Source organism: Oncorhynchus mykiss, chromosome 11, assembly GCF_013265735.2.
Source record: "Oncorhynchus mykiss isolate Arlee chromosome 11, USDA_OmykA_1.1, whole genome shotgun sequence".
NCBI lineage: Eukaryota > Metazoa > Chordata > Actinopteri > Salmoniformes > Salmonidae > Oncorhynchus > Oncorhynchus mykiss.
The window spans coordinates 4,032,740-4,048,004 of NC_048575.1; the positions used below are offsets into that span (position 1 = coordinate 4,032,740).

The 15,265-nt window shown below is 45.9% G+C and overlaps 1 protein-coding gene across 1 annotated transcript; it reads right to left on the reverse strand.

Moving 5' to 3' along the window:
- Positions 1 to 2,007: 2,007 nt before the first annotated feature.
- On the reverse strand, positions 2,008 to 13,763 carry terf1 (telomeric repeat binding factor (NIMA-interacting) 1). The gene is made up of 10 exons (XM_036934673.1): positions 13,527 to 13,763; positions 13,346 to 13,441; positions 13,072 to 13,199; positions 9,941 to 10,027; positions 9,548 to 9,697; positions 8,657 to 8,757; positions 8,296 to 8,322; positions 3,548 to 3,642; positions 2,648 to 2,754; positions 2,008 to 2,408 (listed from the first exon to the last, which is right to left on the reverse strand). Exons 1-10 carry the CDS (start codon positions 13,708 to 13,710, stop codon positions 2,241 to 2,243), a joined length of 1,143 nt encoding a protein of 380 aa, XP_036790568.1. The 5' UTR covers positions 13,711 to 13,763; the 3' UTR covers positions 2,008 to 2,240.
- Positions 13,764 to 15,265: the final 1,502 nt, after the last annotated feature.

Sequence of the window (15,265 nt, forward strand, 5' to 3'; positions counted from 1 at the left end):
GTAATATCATGCCAGCTACTGGTGGTTACTGGTAGTAATATCATGCCAGCTACTGGTGGTTACTGGTAGTAATATCATGCCAGCTACTGCTGGTCACTGGTAGTAATATCATGCCAGCTACTGGTGGTCACTGGTAGTAATATCATGCCAGCTACTGGTGGTCACTGGTAGTAATATCATGCCAGCTACTGGTGGTTACTGGTAGTAATATCATGCCAGCTACTGGTGGTTACTGGTAGTAATATCATGCCAGCTACTGGTGGTTACTGGTAGTAATATCATGCCAGCTACTGGTGGTTACTGGTAGTAATATCATGCCAGCTACTGGTGGTCACTGGTAGTAATATCATGCCAGCTACTGGTGGTTACTGGTAGTAATATCATGCCAGCTACTGGTGGTTACTGGTAGTAATATCATGCCAGCTACTGGTGGTTACTGGTAGTAATATCATGCCAGCTACTGGTGGTTACTGGTAGTAATATCATGCCAGCTACTGGTGGTTACTGGTAGTAATATCATGCCAGCTACTGGTGGTTACTGGTAGTAATATCATGCCAGCTACTGGTGGTTACTGGTAGTAATATCATGCCAGCTACTGGTGGTTACTGGTAGTAATATCATGCCAGCTACTGGTGGTTACTGGTAGTAATATCATGCCAGCTACTGGTGGTTACTGGTAGTAATATCATGCCAGCTACTGGTGGTTACTGGTAGTAATATCATGCCAGCTACTGGTGGTCACTGGTAGTAATATCATGCCAGCTACTGGTGGTTACTGGTAGTAATATCATGCCAGCTACTGGTGGTTACTGGTAGTAATATCATGCCAGCTACTGGTGGTTACTGGTAGTAATATCATGCCAGCTACTGGTGGTTACTGGTAGTAATATCATGCCAGCTACTGGTGGTTACTGGTAGTAATATCATGCCAGCTACTGGTGGTTACTGGTAGTAATATCATGCCAGCTACTGGTGGTTACTGGTAGTAATATCATGCCAGCTACTGGTGGTCACTGGTAGTAATATCATGCCAGCTACTGGTGGTTACTGGTAGTAATATCATGCCAGCTACTGGTGGTTACTGGTAGTAATATCATGCCAGCTACTGGTGGTTACTGGTAGTAATATCATGCCAGCTACTGGTGGTTACTGGTAGTAATATCATGCCAGCTACTGGTGGTCACTGGTAGTAATATCATGCCAGCTACTGGTGGTTACTGGTAGTAATATCATGCCAGCTACTGGTGGTTACTGGTAGTAATATCATGCCAGCTACTGGTGGTTACTGGTAGTAATATCATGCCAGCTACTGGTGGTTACTGGTAGTAATATCATGCCAGCTACTGGTGGTTACCGGTTAATGGCATTGAAGCCTTGTGTTAAGAAAGGCCGGGATACAACCCAGTTTCAGGTTGAACACAATGCAGCTTTTTTAAAACGTTCTCGTGTTTGTTTATGGAGAGTCATGGTAAACCCGGGCATATTTCCACTCAAATGGGACATCGTCTCCCTCGGATTGAATCACAGCCTTAAACTTACTCTCTCACACACACACACCAACTCTGGAAATACAAGGACACATAACCTATTTACAATCCCTTATATAAAACTGTACAGTGAGCGGTACTAATACACTAAGTTTAAAACAGAGCTTAAAGAAGAGAAAACTAAGGAGCCTGAACACTATTTATTAAAACTAGGCAAGATTACTAACAGTAGAGTACCGTATATATAAACCCCAGAATCCACAAACGGACTAACCTGGGACTGCAGGGTAGCCTAGTGGTTAGAGTGTAGAGGTGGCAGGGTAGCCTAGTGGTTAGAGTGTAGGGGTGGCAGGGTAGCCTAGTGGTTAGAGTGTAGAGGTGGCAGGGTAGCCTAGTGGTTAGAGTGTAGAGGTGGCAGGGTAGCCTAGTGGTTAGAGTGTAGAGGTGGCAGGGTAGCCTAGTGGTTAGAGCGTTGTAACCGGAAGGTTGCAAGTTCAAACCCCCGAGCTGACAAGGTACAAAATCTATCGTTCTGCCCCTGAACAAGGCAGTTTAACTCACTGTTCCTAGGCCATCATTGAAAATAAGAATTTGTTCTTAACTGACTTGCCTGGTTAAATAAAGGTAAATAAATATTTTTAAAAACTTAGTCCCGAAGGTCACACCCTTTTTTTCCCTATTCAGGTCTCATAGGGCTCTGGTCAAAAGTAGTGCACTTCGTAGTGAATAAGATCCCATTTGAGACACGGGCCTTAGGAGGAGTTGACTTTATGCGCCTTCTTGAGGACCCTCCAACGGTCTTTGAGTTGAACCCCCGTGCGCCCCTGGAAGTCGTGTTCCTGGAGGATACGCGACCATTTCCCCTCCCCGTGACGCTTCACTCCCGCCTTCAGCGCCAAGTCCAGATCCCACGGCCACCTCTACACACGGGGGAGAAAAAGGGGCAATCTGGGGGTTGGTACAGCCATTTTGGACTTTTTAAAAATGAACAATATCCATTGATACTTAAATGCCTCATGGTCTTAATTCAACTGTTGTGTGCCATCAGAACTAAAAAAATATATATATAAAACTTGTATACATATATTTTTGGAACATTTAATTGGAGAAATGGCTAAAGTTTGCCCCCATCAGGGAAACAGTGCTCTTGTTGACCTACGCCATGAGTCTTCCTGGTTGTATTGGTGTTCAGAGTTGTGTTGCTAAGAGTCGTGGTGTTCAGGGTCGTCTCAGACGAGGCTCTTCGGGAGGTCAACCTCGTCGACACTGCATGGACAAACAGCAAGAGAGAGAGAGACAGAGAGAGACAAAGAGAGAGAGAGTCAACTTCTCTTTTTATGGGTTTATTTTTGGGTCCATCCACCCTTCAGAGGACAAAAATAAACGTGTTGTCATCTTTTATATACATGCCATTTTTGTCCCCCAGTTATTACATAGCAATAATGAAGTAATTTAATACATATTACATCTGGATAGATAGTAAATATACATTGTGTAACTATTATAGAACATGAACATTTAAACTCTACTTTACAGAGAGAGACAGAGAGACAGAGAGAGAGAGAACTTTACAGGGACAAACAGAGAGAGAGAGAGAGGGAGAGAGAGAGAGAACTTTACAGGGACAAACAGAGAGAGAGAGAGAGAGAGAGAGAACTTTACAGGGACAAACAGAGAGAGAGAGAGAGAGAGAACTTTACAGGGACAAAAAAAGAGCGAGAACTTTACAGGGACAAACAGAGAGAGAGAGAGAACTTTACAGGGACAAACAGAGAGAGAGAGAGAACTTTACAGGGACAAACACACAGAGAGAGAGAGAACTTTACAGGGACAAACAGCGAGAGAGAGGCAACTTTACAGAGACAAACAGCATGATAAATAGATTGTACATTTTACATGGACAACATTGTGGCTAGTTCTTCTACTTGGCATTATAACCATGTTCTTTCTCAAGAGCAATAGGAGAATTACTGTGACAGAACAAAGAGCATTAAAAACCACCCAAGATCTTAAATACGCTGTACGTCCTGGCAGAGAGACAGAGAGTGGAAGACCATACCCCCTTTTCTCATAACAGTGAGTGCAGGCTTCTTGCCAGACTCTGGTTTCCAGGGATGAATATTCCTTGTTGACAGCAGCTTCTTCTTCTTGGGTCTGAGGAGAAATGCAATATATCATTAGACAATGATGCTTCCTAAATGATGCTTCCTAAATGGCACCCTATTTCCTTACGCAGCCAGCTCCTTCTGACCAGGGCCCCCACAGCCGGCTCCTTTTGACCAGGCCCCCCCACAGCCGGCTCCTTCTGACCAGGCCCCCCCACAGCCGGCTCCTTCTGACCAGGCCCCCCCACAGCCGGCTCCTTCTGACCAGGCCCCCCCACAGCCGGCTCCTTCTGACCAGGCCCCCCCACAGCCGGCTCCTTCTGACAAGGCCCCCCCACAGCCGGCTCCTTCTGACAAGGCCCCCACAGCCGGCTCCTTCTGACAAGGCCCCCACAGCCGGCTCCTTCTGACAAGGCCCCCACAGCCGGCTCCTTCTGACAAGGCCCCCACAGCCGGCTCCTTCTGACAAGGCCCCCACAGCCGGCTCCTTCTGACAAGGCCCCCCACAGCCGGCTCCTTCTGACAAGGCCCCCACAGCCGGCTCCTTCTGACAAGGCCCCCACAGCCGGCTCCTTCTGACAAGGCCCCCACAGCCGGCTCCTTCTGACAAGGCCCCCACAGCCGGCTCCTTCTGACAAGGCCCCCACAGCCGGCTCCTTCTGACAAGGCCCCCACAGCCGGCTCCTTCTGACAAGGCCCCACAGCCGGCTCCTTCTGACAAGGCCCCCACAGCCGGCTCCTTCTGACAAGGCCCCCACAGCCGGCTCCTTCTGACAAGGCCCCACAGCCGGCTCCTTCTGACAAGGCCCCCACAGCCGGCTCCTTCTGACAAGGCCCCCACAGCCGGCTCCTTCTGACAAGGCCCCCACAGCCGGCTCCTTCTGACAAGGCCCCCACAGCCGGCTCCTTCTGACAAGGCCCCCACAGCCGGCTCCTTCTGACAAGGCCCCCACAGCCGGCTCCTTCTGACAAGGCCCCCACAGCCGGCTCCTTCTGACAAGGCCCCCACAGCCGGCTCCTTCTGACAAGGCCCCCACAGCCGGCTCCTTCTGACAAGGCCCCCACAGCCGGCTCCTTCTGACAAGGCCCCCACAGCCGGCTCCTTCTGACAAGGCCCCCACAGCCGGCCCCTTCTGACCAGGCCCCCCCACAGCCGGCTCCTTCTGACAAGGCCCCCACAGCCGGCTCCTTCTGACAAGGCCCCCACAGCCGGCTCCTTCTGACAAGGCCCCCACAGCCGGCTCCTTCTGACAAGGCCCCCACAGCCGGCTCCTTCTGACAAGGCCCCCACAGCTAGCTTAATGACCACATGAGGTTTGACAGCGCTGGTACATGGGGGCCTCGTTTATAAACGTCGCAAAATATACCCCAAAACATGAGTTCACCAGCTCAGGCAAAAGTTCATGAAGACTGAACTTGAAGTGAGAAATGTGCTTATCCTCCAACAAACTTCAGACAGTACAGTTTCTCGTGCGTACAGTTTCTCGTGCGCACAGTTTCTCGTGCGTACACACTTCCTGGCATTTAAAAGAGGCAACAGTAGCCTTTAAAAGAACTAAAATAACATGTAGCCAAATATAACAAGATACAATCATCTGCTGTTAGTGAGAAGAGTGAAAAATAGATGTATCTTTGCATTGTAAAATAATTAGGGGGGAAAAAAAATCATTGATTTTCTATGATTTATTTAGTTTCCATGACCACTGCAGAATAAATACATTTTCTGACTGGATGGTTTCACACGTGAAAATAGCCTATAGACCAAGAACGATGGGTAGGCTTACCATCCGTCCCATCTCTCATTTAAAAAACAGACCCACTCCACAGTGGTAAATAGATACGCTATTTCAAGCAGCACTAATTTTGCTCTATAGTGTAAATGGTAAAACAGACAGACGGTTCACCTTTTCCATTGACGTTTGTTTGGTCTGAGTAACTGGAACGAGGAAATGTCTTGCATAGACCATATTTTCATTTAGAAACATTATAAATGTATCATAAAGATTTCATATTTTCTGGCCATGATAAGTTCATATTCACCAAGTGGCCATACAACAACTGAGCATAAGCATCTCGTTAAATTGGGCCAATTAGAGAGGTTAATATACATTTGAAGTGTTTGTTCCATACAGAGGACAGGGTGCGTGGTTTATAAACATACAGTAGAATGTAACAGGTTACCATTGTAAAAGAGGTCTACTGTAGTTTTTCCATTGTGTTCAAGTAGACAATATTTCTGAATGTTGTGGGCAGGGCCGCATATTTAAGGGGTCGGGACAAAGTAAAAACGCCAAACATTACTGAAAATAAATACAATTAAAAACGACTTGTTTACAGCTCCACAACAAATTTGCATTTGTTTGTGTCTGTCATAAACAACAACAAAAAATGTCACCGTAAAAGGAAACGTTCTGACAACAAAAAGACATTTGAGTTTGAAATGATTTCCTTTAGATAGTATCTTGGGCCTAAGACCCCCAAAGTATAAAGCAAATAGAGGAGCGTTGTGTTGTCACCATTAAAAACAAGGTGACTGATGGGTGTTTTCAGACGGAGTTATGATGGTCGTTCACGTGCGTCGTTTTCTGACAGGTCTGATTTATAAACAGGAAGCACGAGTATGTATGGTGTGCGTCAACTTCATAAATCATTGTGTGTGTGTGTGTAGTCTTCTCAGAAATAGCACAACAGTTTATAAACGATGCCCCCCCCCCCCGGGAAGCAGACATTGACCTACTATAGCAAGGCCATAATCCCCCATAATCCTCTGGTCAAAACTAAAGTGGTTTGACTTGAGGATGAGTGAGCACAACTTTTGACCAACGCCCTTAACTTACATTTCTACCCCTTGACCTTTTCCATATTTTGTTACATAACAGCCTTATTCTATGTATTAAATTTGTTTTTTCCCCCATCAATCTACACACAATACCCCACAATGACGTCACAATAGCCCATAATGACATCACAATAGCCCATAATGACATCACAATAGCCCATAATGACATCACAATAGCCCATAATGACATCACAATAGCCCATAATGACATCACAATAGCCCATAATGACATCACAATAGAAAACCTCATAATGACAAAGCAAAAACAGGTTTAATGTATTAAATATATATTTTAAAAAGGCATTCAGACCCTTTAATCAGTTACAAACTTGGCTCACCTGTATTTGGGGAGTGTCTCCCATTCTTCTCTGCAGATCTTCTCAAGCTCTGTCAGGTTGAATGGGGAGCGTCGCTGCACAGCTATTTTCAGGTCTCTTCAGAGATGTTCGATCGGGTTCAAGTCCGGGCTCTGGCTGGGTCACTCAAGGACATTCAGAGACTTGTCCCGAAGCCACTCCTGTGTTGTCTTGGCTGTGTGCTTTGGATCGTTGTCCTGTTGGAAGGTGAACCTTTGCCCCAGTCTGAGGTCCTGAGCGCTCTGGAGCAGGTTTTCATCAATGATCTCTCTGTACTTTGCTCCGTTCATCTTTCCCTCGATCCTGACTGGTCTCCCAGCCCCCTGCCGCTGAAAAACATCCCCACAGCATGATGCTGCCACCACCATGCTTCACCATAGGGATGGTGCCAGGTTTCCTCCAAACGTGATGCTTGGCATTCAGGCCAAAGAGTTCAATCATGGTTTCATCAGACCAGAGAATCTTTAGATCCCTCCAAGCATGCTGTGATGTGCCTTTTACCGAGGAGTCCGTCTTGCCACTACCATAAAAGCCTGATTTGGTGAAGTGCTGCAGAGACGGTTGTCCTTCTGGAAGGTTCTCTCACTCAGAAGAACTCTAGAACTCTGTCAGAATGACCATGGGGATCTTGGTCGCCTCCCTGACCAAGGCTCTTCTTCCCTGGTTGATCAGTTCGGCCGGGCGGCCAGCTCTAGGAAGAGTCTTGGTGGTTCCAACGGGTCTTAATACTTATTTACCTACGTTGTTAAAAAACTTTTAATACATTTGCAAAATAAAAAAACAGTTTTTATCATTAAGTAATTAATTAACTAATTTGTAATTAAGGTGTGTTGTGTATAGATTGACGAGGAAAACAATTAACTTAGAATAAGGCTGCAACGTAATTGTTTTGGGGTCTGAATACATTCAGAATATACTGTATACAGAGCATTGACAGGAGTGCAGTTTCCATGTTTCAGAAGGTAACCTTCCTCCTCTCCATTAGCTGAAACAAGTCTTTATTTTTACAAGGTTATCCCAACGGTCCCTCATTCATTCTTTATTTATTATTATTATTATTTTTTCATTGTTTAATTTTACCCCTTTTCCTCCCCAATTTCATGGTATCCAATCGTTTAGTAGCTACTAACTTGTCTCATCGCTACAAAAAAAAAAAGTCATGCGTCCTCCGATACACAACCCAACCAAGCCGCACTGCTTCTTAACACAGCGCGTATCCAACCCGGAAGCCAGCCGCACCAATGTGTCGGAGGCTACACCGTGCACCTGGCAGCCTTGGTTAGCGCGCACTGCGCCCGGCCCGCCACAGGAGTCGCTGGTGTGCAATGAGACAAGGATTTCCCTACCGGTCAAACCCTCCCTAAACCGGACGACACTAGGCCAATTGTGCGTCGCCCCACGGACCTCCCGGTCACGGCCGGTTACGACAGAGCCTGGGCGCGAACCCAGAGTCTCTGGGACGCTAGGCCCCCTCACTCATTCTAAGTAACTTACTACAAACACTCACCTCATAAGAACACCGGTCTCCTGATTCCTGGTAGGAAAAAGCAGCATACGTTACTTTCACCTCAAAGATAATTTCTGAACTGAACATATGATCGTTTGAGGTTGTTTCCCCCATAATGCTTCGGTTGAGCATCTTCACTTGAATTCACGCTCGTAGTCGACAAGACTGAATTACACAGAAAGCACTGTTACGATGAAGAAAACACACCAAAAATACTACATTCAATTCAGTAAAATCAAATAATAAGAAGTCTAATCAAATCATTTTGATTATGCATGCAGGGTTATTAAAAACAATGTTTCAATAGATCTATAAATAGTGAGATTATAGTAGATAAAAGACATATTGAACCAGTCCTTACACTTTGGAGTGTTCAGAAGATTGGCTGGTAGTATATGACGCCTCCCGAGTCTCAGAATCCTCCCCTGTCTCCTGGCCTGCCTTGACCACCTTAGTGGCTGCCTGAAAAACAGGGGGTAAAGCAGAATAAAAAAACACTATTACAGGAGTTACTTCCCAAAAGGCACCCGATACCCCTAAGTAAGTATGTAAGCCTTGTACGAGCCAGAAAGACCCATAGGACAGGAGCCTATTCCCTGCTTCTGTAGTTGATGCACCAGTACACACCCCCAACCCCCCACACCTCAATCCCTTATTGATGCACCAGTACACACCCCCAACCCCCCACCCCCCAATCCCTTATTGATGTCACCTGTTACACCCACTTCAAAAATCAATGAAGATTGAGGCGAGGCGACAGGATAAATAAGGATTTTTAAGCGACAATTGAGAAATGGATAGTGCAGACTACCGGTCAAATGTTTTAGAACACCTACTCATTCAAGGGTTTTTCTTTATTTTTACTATTTTCTACATTGTAGAATAATAGTGAAGACATTAAAACTATGAAATAACACACATGGAATCATGTAGTAACCAAAAATACATTTAAAATAGCCACCCTTTACCTTGATGACAGCTTTCATAGTTGTACCAATGTCTTTGATATTATTCTACAAAATGTTTTTGTTTACGTCGTTAGCATATTTAGCTAGCAGCCTCCATGTAAAAATCACTCCTACTTGTGCTCATGATGTTAGCATCCTAATAATCAAAGACCAACGGGCGTTTGTGTTTTGGCGCCCCCTTGTGTTTCTAAACCGGTAAATCCCCCAAATAGCCAAGGGGTCAGAGAAGAACGGTATGAAAATCTGGATAGTGCCCAACCCTAGTCACTGGTTCAGGTCCCTACCTGGAGCAGGAAGTCCGACGGGTGTTTCTCCAGGAAGCGATCCAGGAAGGTCTGTACGTTCTCCAGCAGACGGTTCCAGCTGAAGCTGAGCAGGAACGGGTGATACGTGTCCCTCTTACTCACGATCAATGACAGCTTGATTCCCAAGTTCTGGAAACGAAGGGAGGGAAATATAGCCCGAGTGCCACTCTGTTGGTGCGATCACGACAGCTACCTGTCACTCGTTGTCAATCCAAATGGCTTGACAATGACATCAATGGAGATGGCAAGAGCACACACAGACCCGGGACCATATATATATATAGTAATTCATTATTTCACGGAAATCCGTAAACACTGCACAGGTACTTTAAAAGTCCCCAGTCATATATGTGCTGTGGAGGCATTGCTTACCTGTGGGATTTCACACTCCTCCTCGAGCCATTTGAGAGCTGATGAAGCCAAGACGCAGTTCCCTTTCTCCAGACACACAGCAACACTCTGGAAGAGAAGACCAGTGAGTCTAAACACACAGCAACACTCTGGAAGAGAAGACCAGTGAGTTAAAACACACAGCAACACTCTGGAAGAGAAGACCAGTGAGTTAAAACACACAGCAACACTCTGGAAGAGAAGACCAGTGAGTTAAAACACACAGCAACACTCTGGAAGAGAAGACCAGTGAGTTAAAACACACAGTAACACAGTGGGAAGAGAAGACCAGTGAGTTAAAACACACAGCAACACTCTGGAAGAGAAGACCAGTGAGTCTAAACACACAGCAACACTCTGGAAGAGAAGACCAGTGAGTTAAAACACACAGCAACACTCTGGAAGAGAAGACCAGTGAGTTAAAACACACAGCAACACTCTGGAAGAGAAGACCAGTGAGTTAAAACACACAGCAACACTCTGGAAGAGAAGACCAGTGAGTCTAACACACAGCAACACTCTGGAAGAGAAGACCAGTGAGTTAAAACACACAGCAACACAGTGGGAAGAGAAGACCAGTGAGTCTAAACACACAGCAACACTCTGGAAGAGAAGACCAGTGAGTCTAAACACACAGCAACACTCTGGAAGAGAAGACCAGTGAGTTAAAACACACAGCAACACTCTGGAAGAGAAGACCAGTGAGTTAAAACACACAGCAACACTCTGGAAGAGAAGACCAGTGAGTTAAAACACACAGCAACACTCTGGAAGAGAAGACCAGTGAGTTAAAACACACAGCAACACTCTGGAAGAGAAGACCAGTGAGTTAAAACACACAGCAACACTCTGGAAGAGAAGACCAGTGAGTCTAAACACACAGCAACACTCTGGAAGAGAAGACCAGTGAGTCTAAACACACAGCAACACTCTGGAAGAGAAGACCGGTGAGTTAAAACACACAGCAACACTCTGGAAGAGAAGACCAGTGAGTCTAAACACACAGCAACACTCTGGAAGAGAAGACCGGTGAGTTAAAACACACAGCAACACTCTGGAAGAGAAGACCAGTGAGTCAAACACACAGCAACACTCTGGAAGAGAAGACCAGTGAGTCTAAACACACAGCAACACTCTGGAAGAGAAGACCAGTGAGTCTAAACACACAGCAACACTCTGGAAGAGAAGACCGGTGAGTTAAAACACACAGCAACACTCTGGAAGAGAAGACCAGTGAGTCTAAACACACAGCAACACTCTGGAAGAGAAGACCGGTGAGTTAAAACACACAGCAACACTCTGGAAGAGAAGACCAGTGAGTCAAACACACAGCAACACTCTGGAAGAGAAGACCAGTGAGTCTAAACACACAGCAACACTCTGGAAGAGAAGACCAGTGAGTCTAAACACACAGCAACACTCTGGAAGAGAAGACCGGTGAGTTAAAACACACAGCAACACTCTGGAAGAGAAGACCAGTGAGTCAAACACACAGCAACACTCTGGAAGAGAAGACCAGTGAGTCTAAACACACAGCAACACTCTGGAAGAGAAGACCAGTGAGTCTAAACACACAGCAACACTCTGGAAGAGAAGACCAGTGAGTTAAAACACACAGCAACACTCTGGAAGAGAAGACCAGTGAGTTAAAACACACAGCAACACTCTGGAAGAGAAGACCAGTGAGTCTAACACACAGCAACACTCTGGAAGAGAAGACCAGTGAGTTAAAACACACAGCAACACAGTGGGAAGAGAAGACCAGTGAGTCTAAACACACAGCAACACTCTGGAAGAGAAGACCAGTGAGTTAAAACACACAGCAACACTCTGGAAGAGAAGACCAGTGAGTTAAAACACACAGCAACACTCTGGAAGAGAAGACCAGTGAGTTAAAACACACAGCAACACTCTGGAAGAGAAGACCAGTGAGTTAAAACACACAGCAACACTCTGGAAGAGAAGACCAGTGAGTTAAAACACACAGCAACACTCTGGAAGAGAAGACCAGTGAGTCTAAACACACAGCAACACTCTGGAAGAGAAGACCAGTGAGTCTAAACACACAGCAACACTCTGGAAGAGAAGACCGGTGAGTTAAAACACACAGCAACACTCTGGAAGAGAAGACCAGTGAGTCTAAACACACAGCAACACTCTGGAAGAGAAGACCGGTGAGTTAAAACACACAGCAACACTCTGGAAGAGAAGACCAGTGAGTTAAAACACACAGCAACACTCTGGAAGAGAAGACCAGTGAGTTAAAACACACAGCAACACTCTGGAAGAGAAGACCAGTGAGTCAAACACACAGCAACACTCTGGAAGAGAAGACCAGTGAGTTAAAACACACAGCAACACAGTGGGAAGAGAAGACCAGTGAGTCTAACACAGAGCAACACTCTGGAAGAGAAGACCAGTGAGTTAAAACACACAGCAACACAGTGGGAAGAGAAGACCAGTGAGTCTAACACAGAGCAACACTCTGGAAGAGAAGACCAGTGAGTTAAGCACAGCTCATCAGTGCTATAAACAGAATTCAAGACAATACCTAGAAATCCAAGCCCGGTTTCACAGGTTGTATGTGCTGTATTCCTCTCAGAATAAGAGTGCCGATCAAGGATTAGGTTTTGTTTTGTCCATGTTGCCAGATGATACCATTACGCCGGTTTACACTAAGCTGCATTGAGGTCGGAAGTCAATTATATAGTTAGATTAAGACGCCGTAGACTGGTACAAGATATGGGATGGAAAACGAACCTCAATGCAGGGATGGGATATCCCACTGTACTCCAAATGTTACATTTATCCACACTGCCCCAGAGAAGATTTAAATACTACAGTTTTCCTGGAAACCTGCCCTTTTCATCCTCATGCTAGCTAGCATGTAACCTTTTTCATTGGAATTTACAAAAGACAAACCTGACCCCCCCCCCCCCCCCCCCCCCCCCCCCCCCCCCAAAAAAAAATCCCCTTTCTGCTCCGAGACTTTTGATGCGGCTCCTGGTCTGGTTAGTGTGCGACTATAATAATAATGAATTGTTGCATGTAGACAGAGACAGTATACACAGTAGGAATGTAGAGCACAGAAAACCAACACATTAAATCATCACCTGAACATAGAGTAGATTGGCGATGTGCTGGAACAGAGTGTCATCCGCCACAGTCTCTTCCTGAGACGCCCAGACACCGACAGCCGACATCAGAGGCGACAACCGCTCGTCTCTGTCGAAGGACACGTCTATAACAAACAACTTATTATTATTATACTAGTTAATAAAGCTATCGAGACATCTAAAAACTTAAAGATCAGTACTGATTGATACCTGCAATGCAAACAAACGAAAGGCAACAAAACGAAACTAAAATATCGCTGGGTTAACTTACCTAAATGTTTCCCGTGCATTATCCGTGCGAGGAAGCCACATATCTGCCTTTTCTGTCTCTGTTCGGTGTTTAAATGAGGGGTACCATCAATGATCGCTAAAACAGAATGATACACACCCGTTATAGCTAGTAACTACATTAGTCCATATAAACTAAATTAACCTCAACCAGCAAAACTTACTTTCCAGCGTCGAAATCGTTTGGTTGAATTCTTCAAATTTGCCCTCTTTGAAGAATTGACACAAACTAACAAAACTGAAGTCAATCATCCATCTTTTAGCAACAGTTGTCACATCGGAAAAGCATACATTTCCATCTGTCGTGCTTGTAATTATCAATGTTCTGTTATTTGGATCAGCCTCCATCGCTAATGTTTTTCAAACCGTTTACTATAACAGGAAATAAACACATTTTTTTTCTTATTGATTCAAAATGTGCGCGTCCATCAGGTGATGGGACGGTCTGTTGAACACAGCTCCCCCTAGCGCCTCGGAGTGGCTAACACAAGCTAAACTTTTATTTATTCATTTTGTTTAACCTTTATTTGATCAGGGAGTCATACCAATTTGAGGAGGCACGTTGTAATGGTTTTATTTTGGTCAATATGTTTTCTATTTGAATGTATTTAGCATATGTCTAGAATTCTTAAGCGAACGCTGGGTTGTGATAACTGATAAATAAATATGTGGAGGGTTACCCCTCGCCCCAGTAGGCTACTCAATGTGAAATGTCTGGAAAACAATGACATGCTAAATATTTTATTAAACTAGGCAAGTAAGTGAAGAACAAATTATGACTTACCCCGGCCAAACCCAGACAACACTGGTACAGCCTGGAATTGAACCAGGGTGTCTGTAGTGACTCCTCTAGCACTGAGATGCAGTGCCTTAGACCGCTGAGCCAGGGTGTCTGTAGTGACACCTCTAGCACTGAGATGCAGTGCCTTGGACCTCTGAACCAGGGTCTGTAGTGACACCTCTAGCACTGAGATGCAGTGCCTTAGACCTCTGAACCAGGGTCTGTAGTGACTCCTCTAGCACTGAGATGCAGTGCCTTAGACCTCTGAACCAGGGTCTGTAGTGACGTCCTCTAGCACTGAGATGTCTTAGACCTCTGAACCAGGGTCTGTAGTGACACCTCTAGCACTGAGATGCAGTGCCTTAGACCTCTGAACCAGGGTGTCTGTAGTGACTCCTCTACCACTGAGATGCAGTGCCTTGGACCTCTGAACCAGGGTGTCTGTAGTGACGCCTCTAGCACTGAGATGTCTTAGACCTCTGAACCAGGGTCTGTAGTGACACCTCTAGCACTGAGATGCAGTGCCTTAGACCTCTGAACCAGGGTGTCTGTAGTGACTCCTCTACCACTGAGATGCAGTGCCTTGGACCTCTGAACCAGGGTGTCTGTAGTGACGCCTCTAGCACTGAGATGCAGTGCCTTAGACCTCTGAACCAGGGTCTGTAGTGACACCTCTAGCACTGAGATGCAGTGCCTTGGACCTCTGAACCAGGGTCTGTAGTGACGTCCTCTAGCACTGAGATGTCTTAGACCTCTGAACCAGGGTCTGTAGTGACTCCTCTAGCACTGAGATGTCTTAGACCTCTGAACCAGGGTCTGTAGTGACGCCTCTAGCACTGAGATGCAGTGCCTTAGACCTCTGAACCAGGGTCTGTAGTGACACCTCTAGCACTGAGATGCAGTGCCTTAGACCTCTGAACCAGGGTCTGTAGTGACTCCTCTAGCACTGAGATGCAGTGCCTTAGACCTCTGAACCAGGGTCTGTAGTGACTCCTCTACCACTGAGATGCAGTGCCTTGGACCTCTGAACCAGGGTCTGTAGTGACGCCTCTAGCACTGAGATGCAGTGCCTTAGACCTCTGAACCAGGGTCTGTAGTGACACCTCTAGCACTGAGATGCAG